The sequence below is a fragment of the Trachurus japonicus genome, chromosome 9, assembly GCF_045865225.1.
Source record: "Trachurus japonicus isolate A0001 chromosome 9, Traja_1.0".
Lineage (NCBI taxonomy): Eukaryota > Metazoa > Chordata > Actinopteri > Carangiformes > Carangidae > Trachurus > Trachurus japonicus.
The window spans coordinates 15,472,854-15,488,071 of record NC_140915.1 but is presented as its reverse complement, the minus strand read 5'-3'; the positions used below and the strand labels follow the sequence as shown (position 1 = coordinate 15,488,071).

Below are 15,218 nucleotides of genomic sequence, written 5' to 3'. Positions count from 1 at the left end.
CACAAAGCCAAAGAGGTAATTAAAATATTTGGATTTGCCTGTTTCTAAATATAAATCTTAGTCATAACATCGTCATCCAGTTTTTACTTTTTTTTTTTTATCCCACTGAGGTGAAGCCCGTTTACTCTGCACTCTCGACTATAATAAAGCTGGACCTTCCTCCACATTATGTGTGACTAAGGTACAGGCTGTGTCATCTGATCTCCAACATCTGCCCCCTCACATCTCCTCAGCCAAGTCGGGGACAACGAGGGCAGAGAGGCGGGCGGGCGGGCGGGCGGCCTGAGACATCCACAGCCGTGGTGACGAGCAAATGAGCACTTTATATGATGGGAGGAGGAGGAGGAGGAGGAGGAGGAGGGAGGCTCTGGGTTTGTGTGACTGAGAGTGTATGTGACAGTGAAGCGGCGCTCATTAATTCATAAACAGCAGGCCACGAATAGAGCTGCAATCCTGTGTGAAAACCACTGGGGAGGAAGGTGGGGAGGAGGAGGAGGAGGAGGAGGATGTGGGGCACAGAGGGCAGGTTGTCTAACCGCTGCCACTTCCCCTCCTTATTATTCTGATTCGACGGCTCGCGGGCCAATGAAAGCCAAGCACACCGAGCGCCCGGTTACCAGGGCAGAAATGCGTTCCTGGAACTCACGCTGTGTCTCTGGAGCGCCACGTCTAACCTTAAAAACACAACGAAGGCACACACACATACACACACAAGCACATACACAAGAAACACAACACTTTTTTTGTTGTTTTTTGGGAGATGTAAACTTGGCAACGCAAGGGACAGACTCTGCAGATTTTTTTGTGTTGTTTTGTTTTGGAAGATTCAACCACCTGCTCGGGCGAAGCCTCCAATCATGACGACCGACGTTATCTAACGGAGAAGCTCGGACCAGCAAATTATTCACTCAGCCAAGTCTGAATCACAGCCTCTGGCCTCATTTATAGTTTCTATATTTGTATTAGAGTTACTAATCTCCTGGTGTTTACTTTTTGTGTTTTGTTTTGTTTTTTCGATAACACTGACATCAGCTCCTCTGTGCTTTCTTCTTCTTCTGCTTCTTACATTTTCCCTGTGTTTTATTCCAACAGAGGATGAATCTTTCATGTTAAACTATATATACTAGAGTGACCAAACGTCCTCTTTTACCCGGACATGTCCACTTTTTACGTCCTGTCCGGGGTGTCCGGGCGGGTTTTTATAAATTTGTGAAAATGTCCGGTTTTCAATGTTTTTCATGGGACCATTAAACATACTTGACTGGCGCTTTGCACAGAATACTCCGGTATTTTGTTGCGTCTCTGATGTAATTCCCGAGAGGCTGCCTCAGTGCCTCTGTATGTGCGGCTCTGTGATGCGCTCATACAGAGGGAGCAGGCGTCGGAGCAGCGTTGCCTCTGCTCACAAAATGCCGAAGCGCTGTGTGTTCTGGAGAAGAACGGCCGGTAGCCCAGGACGGCCGGCGGCTGACACGTAGTCACTGTTTTCCTTTTCTTTTTTTCTAAATACCCGACAGCCGTTTATCTGTAATCAGGGGCAGGGACGGCCCAAGCCTCCATGGGGCCCTAAGGGGCCCTCTATTATTGCCAATAATACTGATTATTGATCATTTATACACACCTAGCTAATTAAAATTTTTCTAATCTGTCATTACGGATCATCATCCTAGCCTGGAATGTTTTTAGCCATCTATGGTTTTTAATCTGAAATGATATCAAATTCAGCCAAAAGTGCAGCCTGGGGTTGATTTACACTTACTATTCAAAGCGATATAGGCCTAGTACTAAATGTCATACTGGCCTAAAAGTAACAAAATAAACCAACAGCCAATGCATTTGCTGTTTCTTTTTGGTTTTGAACAAACTGCAACACCAATGTCAAACAACAACGGCAACCACAACAATTAAGGGTTTTTGTAAATACACAGGATTTCTCAAGGGATCGACAGAAGTTACACAGAAAGTTTACTGCTCTTGGGGGCCATGGTGCCCTTGGGCTGGCTCTGTCTGTGATCTAGCCTACCTGTTACCCTTAGAAAAGCCCCCCCCGGTCGACTGTCCTCTTTTTTGGAAATCAAAATATGGTCACCCTCATATATACACTCAATGATATGCACATCAACTGTATGGTGACTGTAATGTGTGTAACTGAAGCTCACATTATCATATCAACAGTCACAAACTATTTTATTTTTGTTGCAATTCAGGGATGTGTGGAGATGTGTTTCCGATTTCACATGGAGAAGTGTCGGTGTTGGGTATTTTGTGTATGAATGTATGATGTGTATCTGTCAACACAAGAAACCAATAAAGAGTAAAATACAAAAAAAACCCCCCAAAAACTAAACTAAACAAAAACCGTCTTGACATAGCCTCTCTTTTGACTGACTTTTGATTTTCCTGAGTGACGCGCAGCCTCCATACCACCATAGGCTGGTTTATTCGTCACCGGTAAATGAAGAAATGAAATTAGCTCAAGAGAAGGTCAAATTCAAGATAAAGCGCTCCGGTGGAAAATAAACTAAATAAATAAACTGGCCTCTTACAACTACAATCGTGTCACATTCAGCTGAGGGAAGTGACATCACAGCTTGTTTTTAGGTTTGTGTACTTTTAAACATTATTGTGACCATATTTGACCACCAGGCTAATGGGTTTATATTGTGTGTCTGTGTGTGTGTGTGTGTGTGTGTTACCTTATCACAGTGCAACTCCAGATTTATGTCGCCTTTGTTCGTGTGCAGACGGACGTAGCCTTTCTTCTTCACGTACTGGTAACGCACGGTGTCGTCTGCGATGGCGTCTGTAATGTAACGAAGAGAAAACACTAACTCAGTTACTGGGAAGTGTTTTTGTAGATGAGAGACTGTGACGGAGGAAAAAAGAAAGAAAAAAAAAACAGACAGACAGACGGAAAGGAAGGGGGGAGAGAGGGGGGGTTGTTATTTTGAGAAAAACAATCTTAAGAATTTATTGAGTGTTTATGAGTCTCAGCTTGATGCTGCAGCAGGTGAGAAGTGTGACCTTTAAAAACCCTCAGAGCTTCTTCAGCTCATCAGATTTATACAAGAGCTGTAAAACTGCTTTTATAATATCACTGAGAGAGAGAGAGAAGAAAACAACAGGTTGAAAGAAAGAAAAAGACAGATACATAAAAAAATGGACAGATACAAGAAAGTAAGAAAGAAAGAGATAGAAAGACAGGAAAGAGAGATGATAGATAGATAGAAAGAAAGAAGGAAAGAAAGAACAGAGAGACAGATGGATTGATAGATAGATAGATAGACAGATAGATAGATAGATAGATAGATAGATAGATAGATAGATAGATAGATAGATAGATAGATAGATAGATAGATAGATAGATAGATAGATAGATAGATAGATAGATAGATAGATAGATAGATAGAATGAACCTCTGAAGTGAACACTACTACAGTTACAGTTACATAAGAGCAGCTCTGTCCCACGGAGACGCTCTGACGCTCCAACTGAGCAGATCAACTCAACTCAACTCAACTCGACTCTGTAAACGTCCCCGCCTCGGATAAATAAAGATTAAAGAAAACAAAGAAGTAGGAGGTGGACGATGTGTTTCTCTCTCTGCTGGGAATTGACAGATGTTGTTTTATTTGTTTTTTTATTGACTGTGAGGTTGAGTGTGAGACGTTCACTTGCCTGCTTCGTGCGTCGTTGCCGGGGTCATCGCCGTGGACGTGAAGGAGGCGGAGACTCGGCCTGTGGAGTAGTGAGCCTGATGACAGAGAGAGAGAGAGAGAGAAGACACATGAACAGGAAGTTATAGACAACTGAACCTGATTGACAACCTGCGACTGATAGACGGCACAAACCGATACTAGAGATTATTGATCTTTAAAGGGATAGTTCAACATTTTGGCAAATTGGCCCATTGCCATAATGCCTATAGTCATAGCAGTAGGTTCGTTCCCTTTAATTGTCGGTGCAAGCTATTTTTAGAACGGCGGAGAAGAGCCGTGAGCTGCTCAGAGCTACGCTACGGAGGCTCCTGGGATTTCTTGGTTTCCCTCATCAAACTCATCAAATACACAATCCAACAACTCCAAAACGTGTATTTGTGTATTTGATGAGTTTGATGAGGGAAACCAAGAAATCCCATCAGCCTCCGTAGCTAAAAAATAGCTTGCACCGACAAAAAAAGGAAACGAACCTACTGCTATGACTTTAGGGATTATGGCAATGGGCCAGTTTGCCAAAATGTTGAACTATCCCTTTAAATGCACTGGTAGAAAAAACAACAACCAATATTAAATTGAACAGAGTGATGGTTGATGATGAGGAATTGATTTTTTTTTTTACTTAATATTACAATTTTCTTCATCATTTACTTTATTTCTCTCTTTCTCTTCACTTTATTGATTGTTTTTGGTGCAGATAAATGAAAGGTAACATTATCATAATCATTAATATTGTGTTTGTCACTTCTCTGTAATGTGACTGAACCTCATCTGGTCACACTGGCGCTGTAATTCATGTGGCCACTGTTTGTTTTTTCTTATTTATGAGTGTTGAAAAGGCAAATTAAGATATTTTTGGAAACAACACACAGATCTTATGTTGTGTGTGTGTGTGTTTTTTTTTAAACACACAACGTCTTTAATTGCTCCTTTGACAGTTGATGTGAGTGTTTACTGTGTTTGTTAAATCCTTCAAACACATTTAACAGATCGTTCTGAACGGCACAAAAGTGGTTTTATGTTGCTATTAAGTTTATCAGTGTTGTTTCACAGTCCCACAAAACAAACTAAAGGAGTCCACACTTAACCCTTACTACTCTCCAGAGCTTTTGAACCTCATCTTATGAGCTTCATCAGTGGGTGGAGTTGTGTTATCACTTATCACCATGAGGTCCCTGAACTAAGCACGAACTAAGCTGTTGTATATGATGATACACATCTATGTCCATCTTTCATAGCCTTCAATGACCTAACGCTCCACTGTACTTGGTGGTCAAGTGGTGGTTAGAGGTCACGTGTCCCATGTTGGCATATGCCTGAAGCGCTGATCGTCGGTTCGACTCTCGACCAAGGCGATCTTTATCGATATTATTCTCCTATGTCTCTCTCAAAACGCAAAAAAACACCGTAATAATTTAAAAATCGAATGCTCTTTCAAGTATAATAAAGAGTCTATGTTAGCACTGAGTTGAGTTGTTTGATCTATCAGTTGAAGAAAGGAACTTTTTTTATTTTTAAAGGGTCAAATGTTGATTTCAACTTCTTAAATATGAGACAATCAAAGGACACATCCTACCAACAATTGAAACTAGTTGCTAGTTGGACCACAATGAGGACACACTCAAAAATAGAAAAATAGAGTCTGCACACTAGAATATGCTCCCGAATATTGAATGAATATCAAAGCATGTGACGTTTTGGGCCTCTAGTGTGCAGACTCTATTTTTCTATTCTAGCTTCTTATAAAATATGAACATTTGCTGATTTTTTAATGACCGGTTTTGAACATTAATCCTGTGGAAACATGTGACAGGTGAGTTTGTTGGAGACAATAGAAAAAATAATCATCATTTCCTACTCTGATTTGTGTATTTTTGTCCGTAAAAAAGGAGACGATGGGCTTTTTTTTCCTCCTTTTACACTCCAGTCGCAGAACAATCGTCTTCACTTCGCTTCATCCACTCTGCTCCCCTCGTTTTGGACCGGGTGGTACATCAAGTGCAAACAGGCTTAATTAAAGCCTCTGCAGCTCCTGTATGATTAAGAGCACAGCCCCCCTCCCCCTCTCCCCCCCTCTACCTCACCTCACCTCCCACCTCACCGCTCCGCTCCGCTCCGCACCTCAGCTTAGAGAGATTTCCACCATCTCATAATTAAGGTACATTAGAGACGCTTTGAGGCTGTTTAAGCTTAAATTACAGCAGCGCCGTGCACCGCAAACAGAGCGGCGGAGCTGGAGGAGGAGGTTGGTTAGTCAGTTAAAATCAAGAGAACAACAACAACTGAGTGAAGATGAAAAGCGGAGAAAATGAAAGTGGATTTCTGAAGCTCGACGGCCCTGGTTCGGCTTTCTTCTGCTCTAGTTCTCGTGAAGACGCATGAAAGCACAGACTTTACCTTGTGTGCTCCGTCTGACCTATATTACCCCCCCTCCACCCCCCCAACCCCCGTTCGTTCAGACGCTGTCAGAGCGTCACCTCAACTGTGAACTCGAGATGGAGAGATGGAGACTGAGGAGGAGGAGAAGAAGCTCTGGCGTTTAAATGAATAAATAAAATAAAATGAAATAAAATAAAGTATCGAGACCTGAGGTGACACCGACGTTTAGAGTGAGTCAGGCTTCATCCCCATCGCAGGTCGTTTGAGGACGAGCAGCTCAACTCCAACCTTCTCCACCAGGACCCAACATCCTACAGCAAATACACTGTCCATCCCAAAAAAAGCCTAATTACTACATGGAGGATTATGTTTCAGCTGGCAACAAGTTATTTAACCCTTTAGCTGCAGTCATTAGCTTCTCATTTCTTAAACAATGGTGTCAGAAGACACATCCTGTGGTCGTGGAGAAGATGTTCATTTGTTTCAGAAGGGTCAAATTATTGGCATCAAGCAAATCAAACATCATGACATGAGACGACTAAAATAGGGTTAAGATCTGTCCAACGCATTATTACAAACTGGAAGGATAGGGTCGTTGCTTAGCTCAGTTGGTAGAGCAGAGCCGACTCAGACGGCCCTTTGCCTCCCATTTCCTGTGTCTCTCTCGACTATACTGTCAATTAAAGGTCCAGTGTGTAATATTTGTCAAGGTTTATTGGCAAAATCTGAATATACTACCAATGAATAAAGTGTATAATCGCTATAAAATAAAACCTGTTTGGTTTTCATAGCCTTATAATTCTTCTTTTATATAGCAAGGGTCTTGTTTAGAGAGTGTCGCGATCTTGCACCGCCATGTTTGTACGGAAAGGAAAATCCAGCCAACCAGAGAGCACGTTTCAAGAGTTTCACTATAAATAAACAATAGAATTATAGAATAGAGTAGTAATTAATAATTATAGAATTATAATTAACAGATAAATAATATAATCGGAATGCTAGATGTCACTGTTCTCCCCTCATTTTACACACTGGACCTTTAAAGGCAAAAAAGCCCCAAAAAGCCCCTAACCCTAAATAAAAAAACTGGGAGGATAGTGGGGAACCATAATCTTCAGGGAAGAAATGTTGTCGGGAAAAGAAATCCTGAATGACCGAGATCAACGACCACCCAATAAACTTTTTGTGACATCGAATCGTAAAAAAAACAAGATTGTTGTGACGCTGCAGAAGCTTATCGAAACGAATCCACAGCGAATGCCGTAATCAAAGCTAAAGGCGGTCCAACGAAATATTAGAGTGTGTGACAGGCAGTGTACTCCGATAATTACACAGGCGTCATTCATGGAAACCACCGACTCTAACATCTGCACTAGTCGTTCAAATCCCTGCACACAACAACAACCACCATCACACCTGTGAACCTCTGCTACACCTTAGATCTCTTGCTCTGCTTCTTTCTGGTGAAAAAACACAAACACAGACCTAGTTTCGGTGCTTCGAGTAACGTCGACCACCTTAATCCTCTTAACAGAAACCATCAGACTGTGCAACACGTTTATGTAATTTGGCAGACTTTTGTGGAGGAAGTGGAAGCAGAGAGCGTGTTTCCATAATATCTGTGTTGCCGCCCGCTGGCAGACGCTGTGAAGGACTGATCTTTACCCAGAGACGTGACGTAGGTCTGGTGGTTTGGGATGGATTTTTCTACACACACTAAAAAAAACCACTCCTTTATCTAGACCAGGGGTGTCAAACTAATTTTAGTTCAGCGCAATTTGATCTCAAGTGGGCCGGAGCAGTAAAATATCAGCATAATAACCTATAAATAACGAGAACTCCAAATGTTTCCCTTTGTTTTAGTGCAAAGAAGAAGAAGTACATTAATCAGATGTGTACAGCTAATGAACTATCCCTCTACAAAACATTATAAACAACCTGTTATTAAGTTTCTTGAGAAATCGATGTGCGGTTTCAACAATATTGTACCTCTTCTGGCGGGCCGGTTTTGGCCCACGAGCCGCATGTTTGTCACCCCTAATCTAGACAAAACAACAAAACTTAATGGAGCAGGAAATGTTTAGAATGACAAACTACAAACAGCCTTTGATCATACACACAAAAACACAAACACTACACAAACAACACATTCGTCTACTTTCGGGGCCGTATGATACGAGTCACTCACATCCAGGACCAACTTTGTGCCGTCATCCATCAGCTTCATTAATATTTCAGAAAGCTTGAGGCTCGATTATTCATTCATTACCACTTATCTGTGGGCTGATTTATTAACTTTAAGCACATCTAACTGTGCTGCTTTAAACTGGTTTAAAGTCCCCCTCTCGCGACCCTTTTTGGTCATTTTAAAACCAGCTCATTAGCCATGCTCATTAGCAATGCACCTCTGGGGGGTGGGTGGAGACTGTGCTGCTCTGCACCCGCCCAGCCACCTCCTCGCACCCCACCCCCCGCATGCTGACAGCTGGACATTGTATAATTACAGATTCAGCGCGTTTGGCGTAAAACTCCACACTGGGATTCAATCCCAGACTGGAACATAGTCCTTGCTCACAGTGCAAGCTGCTCTACCAGGTGAGCTATACCTGTTATACCTTGACAGCTACACCGAGCTGTCAAGCCTTTCACCTCTGAGCCAGATGCAGAGCGGGGCGGGAGCTTGTAGCACTAGTGCCCTCCCATGGAGCTGTGACACGTCAGCTCCAGCCTCCCTGAAACTGCCGGTTTGCGTCTGCCACTGGTTCACAGCAATTTGAAGGCAGAAAAACTCAGAAATGCAATTTTGCACTTCCTTTTCTGCTGATATGTCCTCTAACACAAGAAAAATGCCACAGGGACATGTGAAAAGCACGAAAAACACGATTTTCATGGGAGGGGGTCTTTAAGCTCTACATGTATGTTATTGGTCGGCCTGTGTATGCAGCACTGATATGGAAAACGATTGGGGCCGTGTGTTAAAATCTTTTTCTTTTTTACAGTTTAATTAAAACTAGAACTGAACAATTAGATTATGTTTGATATATGATTTAATTAAAACTCATGCCTGAACTAATCCTTTGTCAAGTAAGTAATGGATGAATAAAGTTATTTTGAACTGAATTACACACATGTACACTGGTGTATGTAAATAAACAACATGAACCTGCTGCTTCTTCAGCGAGACTTTGAACCGTTTCCATCCCTCAGACTCTCTCATGTTGCCTTTGACTCGATCTCATGAAGTGGATTTTTTTTTTAATATATATTTGTTTTTAAATATTACAAATATGATCTGCACTCCTCACATGACTGTAAACACCCTTTGTTGTGTTTCTGAATGTTGTTGAATGTTTTTTTGTCTCATTTCCAGCAGTGTAATCTATTAGTGTGCGTTCAGCTCCCTCCTGTGTCCAGAGTAAGAACTGCACTTCTTTAAAACGCTGCAGCAGCAGAACTGACTGAATCACGTTTTAATTAGTTGATTATGATATAACATTAATCTTGTTTAAATTCTCAGAGTGGATTTCTCTCATTTAACAGCCAAGATGCTGAGATCTCTCTCACTTTTAAAAACCAAGTAAGTAGATTTTGAGTAAAAAAAAAAAAAAAAAAAAAAGGAACAATTTCTGAAATCTAAATGTATCTTTGATTCTAAGAAGAGTGCTAAACATCTCCTTTAAAAAAAAATAAATGTAAGTAAATCAAGAGATTTATCTTCATGAGAAATTAGAAAAACGACCATGTGACGTGGCTGAAAGCTCCAGTAAAAGCCAGTGCAGCTCTAGTTTTTTTTCTAACTAAACATTTTAGTTGAAAATGTCCTATTTGAGTTGCCCTGTTCTCGGACGTACTACTGTATTTGACCTTGTGTCGTCCCTTTAATGAGAAGTGGTGATTGTCATCTAACGAAGAATAATGAGAGTTCATGAAGAAGTCTATTAGTATTACTGGCACACGCCATCACGTTCTGATCTTCTGCATGAAAATGGTGAATTACTGTGAATTCATAGCGTTTCAGCGTTATCGTAGCAATCTGAACATCTCAGCTCTCATCACTGTGAGCACATGTTTCACATTTTAACTAAAGCTGTAATCAGCCTCCTCCTCTCTCTCTCTCTCTCTCTCTCCACTGCTGCACCATTAGAGCATAGTGATGTTTTTTCCTTACGGCGTTCAGCTTGTCCGTCTTCTTGGCCTCTGGCTCCTTCATGGTGGAGGCCAGGAGCTGATCCCCCTTGTAGTCTTTGTAGAGCTCTGCCAGAGTCTCCCTGGTCTCCATGTTGGTGCTCTTCAGGTGGTAGGCCGGGTCCAGCTTGGCCTTTTCCTCTTCTGAACCATGACAGGGGGAAAAGAGAATAAGGAATACAATATAATACAATACAATGAATCTTTATCATGCACCATCATGGTGGAAAATTGCCTTTTGCTCACCATAAAGGATACAAATTTGATCAGAAACACAGTTAAAGGGATAGTTCAACATTTTGGCAAATTGGCCTTTTGCCATAATCCCTATAGTCTTAGCAGTAGGTTCGTTACCTTTAATTGTTGGTGCAAGCTATTTTTAGAACGGTGGAGCAGAGCCGTGAGCTGCTCAGAGCTACGCTACGCAGGCTAATGGGACTTCTTGGTTTCCCTCATCAAACTCATCAAATACACAAACCAAGAGTTGTTTTTGAGGTAAATTCAGAGACTGCTTGCTGAAAAACTGTCCCTGAAGGCAACGTGCATCAGCGGTTTTGCATGAATTTACCTCTAAAACAACTCTGTCTGGTAACATTCTGTTATTATCTCGTAGCGTGGTGAATGTGCAGGTCACAACTTGTCCACCAGAGCGTTTTGGAGTTGTTGGATTGTGTATTTGATGAGTTTGATGAGGGAAACCAAGAAATCCCATGAGCCTCCGTAGCATAGCTCTGAGCAGCTCACGACTCTGCTCCGCTGTTCTAAAAATAGCTTGCACCTACAATTAAAGGTAACGAACCTACTGCTATGATTAAAGGTAACGAACCTACTGCTATGACTATAGGGATTATGGCAATGGGCCAATTTGCCAAAATGTTGAACTATCTCTTTAAACAAATAAAATAAATAAACATTGGAGGGGAAAAAAGGAAAGAAAGAAAACCGTTAAAGCAAATTACTGTGATGAATTTTCACCCTGATTAAAACAGAACAAAAAGACAGCTGATGCCTCACCTGGATCCAGCACCTTCAGGTTGTTTTTTACATGGAAGAAGTTGGAAACATTGAATTTATCCAGGTTTGTGGGGTCCTATAAACACAAAACAGGACAAGTTACACCAGAATATATAGATACTTTGTCATTTTTCCATAAATAATAATGCACTTTTAAACTTCAGCAAACCAAACACAAAGCAACAACCCACCTGGAGTGTGATGAGGTCCTTTCTGGTGAAAGGCTCATCAGTCAGCAGATCTTTAAAACTCTTGGTCTTAATGTTGAGTTGCTCGACAGCCTGCGAGTGGAAACAGGAATATTTATTGAAGCAAACAAAAACTTGATTTTCATTTTTATCCTTTTCTAATTGATACCCATGAGCTGTAAAAACATTTCTGCTCATTTTCTTAAGCTGAGACGATTTTATATAAAAACACATGAGACTCTACTTTGTTGAATGTATCTGTAAGAGCCAGATAACAGCCTGTAATTGTTGTTTTGCTGTACACAGCTAATTCAAAGTGATGTAAGGCAGCGAGCTGGTGTGTCCATGTGGGCTGAGTATCTGCACTGTATCACACACTGCAGCCAGAACCGATAACATCTCATCCTCTCCGCTTTCTCTCTCTCTCTCTCTGTGTAATTTTAGACGCTGGCTCATGATCCAAAAACTATTTGTGTGTGAGGAAGGATCAATGTGGGAGTTCACCTCACCTCGTAAGAATACACATTCCCGGTGACCTTGTTGGCAACGATGTGAGAGTTATTTGTGAAGACGTTGTACAGGACGGGGCAGTGATACTTTCCTGGAACAAAAAAAGACAGAAAAAAAAAAGAAAATTCAGAAACAAGCAAAGCAGCAGAGTCACTGTCTGAAACCTTATCTCCCCCAAAAGTCAAGAAGTATGTTGTATAATGTGTAACGCTGCTAAATTATCATCTCTCCCACGTCATCCTCCTCCACTTTGCTTTAATCTACCATCACCACCATCGTCCTACCCCCTCCCCATTAAGCCTTAACAAGCTGCTCTCACACTGTGCTGCAGTAACAGGAGTGCGGGCGACTTTGACCTTTTTATCCGTAACTACTTGATTGTTGATTGTGGCGACTGGGAAATCATCCCAGACGACATCATGTACTGTAGAACTTTTTGTGATTAAATGACATCCAACACATATTTTTTTTTACCATCGTTGTTCTTGGCGATGTTGAGTTTGATCAGAGACTTTGCCTCCAGTTTCTGTGGGAAAAAAAAACAAAAACAGAGGTTTACATTTCAATGATGAAGTGAAATGAATCAAGTGTGTTTGCTATTTAAACAACATGGGTGGTGGACCGGAAAACTGAAAACACACCTTTTTTTTGTCCTACTACCTACAATACTGTCCCCCAAACCGTTTTATCCTCCTTATCTATTCTTTTTCTATATTTGATTCTGGCCTCCCTTCTCATGAACCAGTCTGTCATCCACTACTCCCATTCAGCCGGCCTACTCTCCCTACTGTACCTTTCCTTTCCACCAGAAGTTGCCTTCAACAGCTCTTGCTAACCATTTCCATGTTTTTGCATATTCTGCGTTATAAACTGTTTCCTTGTCTGTATACAACATCTATTGCACGGTTGTCCTGGTCACGGTCCTGGGTGAAGGATCGTTTCTCCAAATTTCTTCCCTGTTAAAAGGGTTTTCGTGGGAGGTTTTCCTCAGTCGACGACTCGACGTGAGGGTCTAAGGGCAGAGGATGTTGTTAAGATGTTGTAGGGCTGTCACTTTTTATTCGATATTCGAATATTCGTACGAACGTGGGGTGAAAACTTCATATTCGAGCGGTAATTACGTACTTGGAGTAGCGATAAAGGGTTGGGGTTAGAGATATCTATAATAGTTCTATTTAATTAATAGTTCTATTTAATTTGTAATGTCTGTCGCACTTCTTTTTTTAAATCTCCCGTGCACTTTAAATGGCACTTTAAATTGTTTTTATCCATAGTTGTCTACCAGCAAGCATTTGTTTTAATCTGTTACTTTGCCCAGCAAGTAGAGAGCACCGTAGCACTTTCTCCCTTTGTCTTCTTTTATTGAATTGTGTATTTTATTATTTGTCTTGTTTTTATTTCCTTTGTCAAATGCTGCTGTCATGAACGAATTTCCCTTCGGGGATGAAATTAAGTATAATCTATCTAATTTACACTGTCATATAAAACGTTTGATGAGCTGCTGACATTATATTTTCAGCCCAATAGAATAATCAGTTCATCACCAATTTACATGCCAGTAAATAGATGACCTACCTCTCCTGAGGCGGGATTAGTGCCAAACTTCTTAATCCATGGAACAATGCTCCTAAAACAGAAGGAAGAAACAAAGAGATTTTAAAGGTCAAACCAGGCAGAAACCATCAGAGTCGTCCTCGTGGTTTAAGATGAGCAGATTCCTCTATTTTCCTTCATGGTAAATGCACAAATACACAGTGACAACCGACAGTCAAAAGGCCACTTATAGCCAGGCAGACCTCCTTGATTTTTAAAAAATCTACTTACAGAAGGTCAAAGACGACTCCCTCCTCAGTGCAGACAGGATACTCAAACGGCTGAAGGGACAAGCTGGAACGTTTCAGAGAAAATAACCATGTCAAAATGAGACAAATCAATGTAGATAATCTACAATTACTCTACATTGTTTTTTTCCACATCTACACAATCAGCGATATCATTGTCGTGTGTCCTACATAAATGTGGGACAGTAAAGCCAGAGTGTGTGATAGTAAATCTGCGCAAACCAGCTGTGCATCTCCCTGAGGATACATAAAACAAATCTCTTTGTACCTGCAGTGGTCGAATGAAAGTCGTCTGAAGTTTGCCTGTGGGATTTCTGAAAAAAAGAGTGGAGTTAACACTGGGTTGGTGGATAAAAGACGAGTAAACACCCCACTGCATGGGGATGGAAGCATTAGGAAGCAGGATTGTTTGGATAATTTATGATGTGCACATGTCCTGCAGTCAGTCAAGGAAGTGCAACTAAAAAAAAGATTTCTGGGGAAAAGACAGGAGGGAGGAAGGAAGAAAGAAGGAAGGAAGGAAGCTGACGTGTGTGATATTAGAAATTAAACATTACTCTAGGTGCAAGACAAGCTACAATAAGAAGAGTCCCAATAGAAAGAGCAAATGGCGAGTTCTGATATTAGATAATATAAGTCAAACTTTATTGATCCCAGGCTGAGGAATTACTGTGTTACAGCAGCAATATATGTCATATATTTATAACAACAATATTTAGTTTAAAAAAAAGCTTAGTGTACTCCCCCCAAAATATTTACGTCACAATTTATGTTTAGTAAATCTTCTTTTTTACTGTTATATCATTTTAGCACAGCTACTACGACGTGTGTTTTGACCTGGTAGCGTTATGGTTAAAACCCAATTGATCGATTGGCTGGACGTTGGAGATCTATAACAACAAACTCACCTGTTCGTTTCCCTCCATAGAAGTTTGTGTATTCTGTACATGTGATGTACCTGTCAGGAGGATTTAAAAAAAAACACACAAACACGCATAAATTAGATAAAATAACAAAGATATGTTGGTTTAAGTTAATTTAAAAAAAAAGGAAGAGCTCGCTACTTCACAGATTAGCATTAGCTTGCTATGCTAACAACAACAATCGCGTTTCGGTACCGCTGTGAGTTGTTCAGGATTATTTCAACACTCACATTTTGTCTTTTTGATGCTGTCGCTTCCCCATTTTGAGTTTTTGTGAAGGTCTGACAGATTATGCCTGAAAAACGAAAAGATTTTCACCAACAGAAGAAACGAGAAACACACACACACACGGTTCACCTCTCCACTTCCTGTTTACGTTCTTATTCGTTGTCCGCGTCAACGGAAGTTACGTTCTACGTGCGGCGCGCGGCTGCCACCTGCTGGCAGAATGATAGAAACGCA

At 41.1% G+C, this 15,218-nt stretch overlaps 2 protein-coding genes across 2 annotated transcripts in view; one reads left to right on the top strand and one right to left on the bottom strand.

Moving 5' to 3' along the window:
- Nucleotides 1–15,138, bottom strand: part of ppil2 (peptidylprolyl isomerase (cyclophilin)-like 2) — a 39,331-nt gene extending 24,193 nt beyond the window's left edge. Inside the window, exons 1-12 of the mRNA XM_085786241.1 lie at nucleotides 14,987–15,138; nucleotides 14,742–14,791; nucleotides 14,102–14,147; nucleotides 13,817–13,879; nucleotides 13,568–13,619; nucleotides 12,467–12,518; nucleotides 11,992–12,083; nucleotides 11,486–11,575; nucleotides 11,295–11,370; nucleotides 10,264–10,424; nucleotides 3,679–3,754; nucleotides 2,697–2,803 (exon numbers count right to left, since the gene is read on the bottom strand). Of these exons, the coding sequence (XP_085642367.1) occupies nucleotides 2,697–2,803; nucleotides 3,679–3,754; nucleotides 10,264–10,424; nucleotides 11,295–11,370; nucleotides 11,486–11,575; nucleotides 11,992–12,083; nucleotides 12,467–12,518; nucleotides 13,568–13,619; nucleotides 13,817–13,879; nucleotides 14,102–14,147; nucleotides 14,742–14,791; nucleotides 14,987–15,018 (897 nt within the window). The 5' untranslated portion in view covers nucleotides 15,019–15,138. The remainder of the gene's footprint in view (nucleotides 1–2,696; nucleotides 2,804–3,678; nucleotides 3,755–10,263; nucleotides 10,425–11,294; nucleotides 11,371–11,485; nucleotides 11,576–11,991; nucleotides 12,084–12,466; nucleotides 12,519–13,567; nucleotides 13,620–13,816; nucleotides 13,880–14,101; nucleotides 14,148–14,741; nucleotides 14,792–14,986) is intronic.
- Nucleotides 1–15,218, top strand: part of LOC146981176 (nuclear factor 7, brain-like) — a 454,853-nt gene that overhangs the window by 356,050 nt on the left and 83,585 nt on the right. The window lies entirely within an intron of this gene.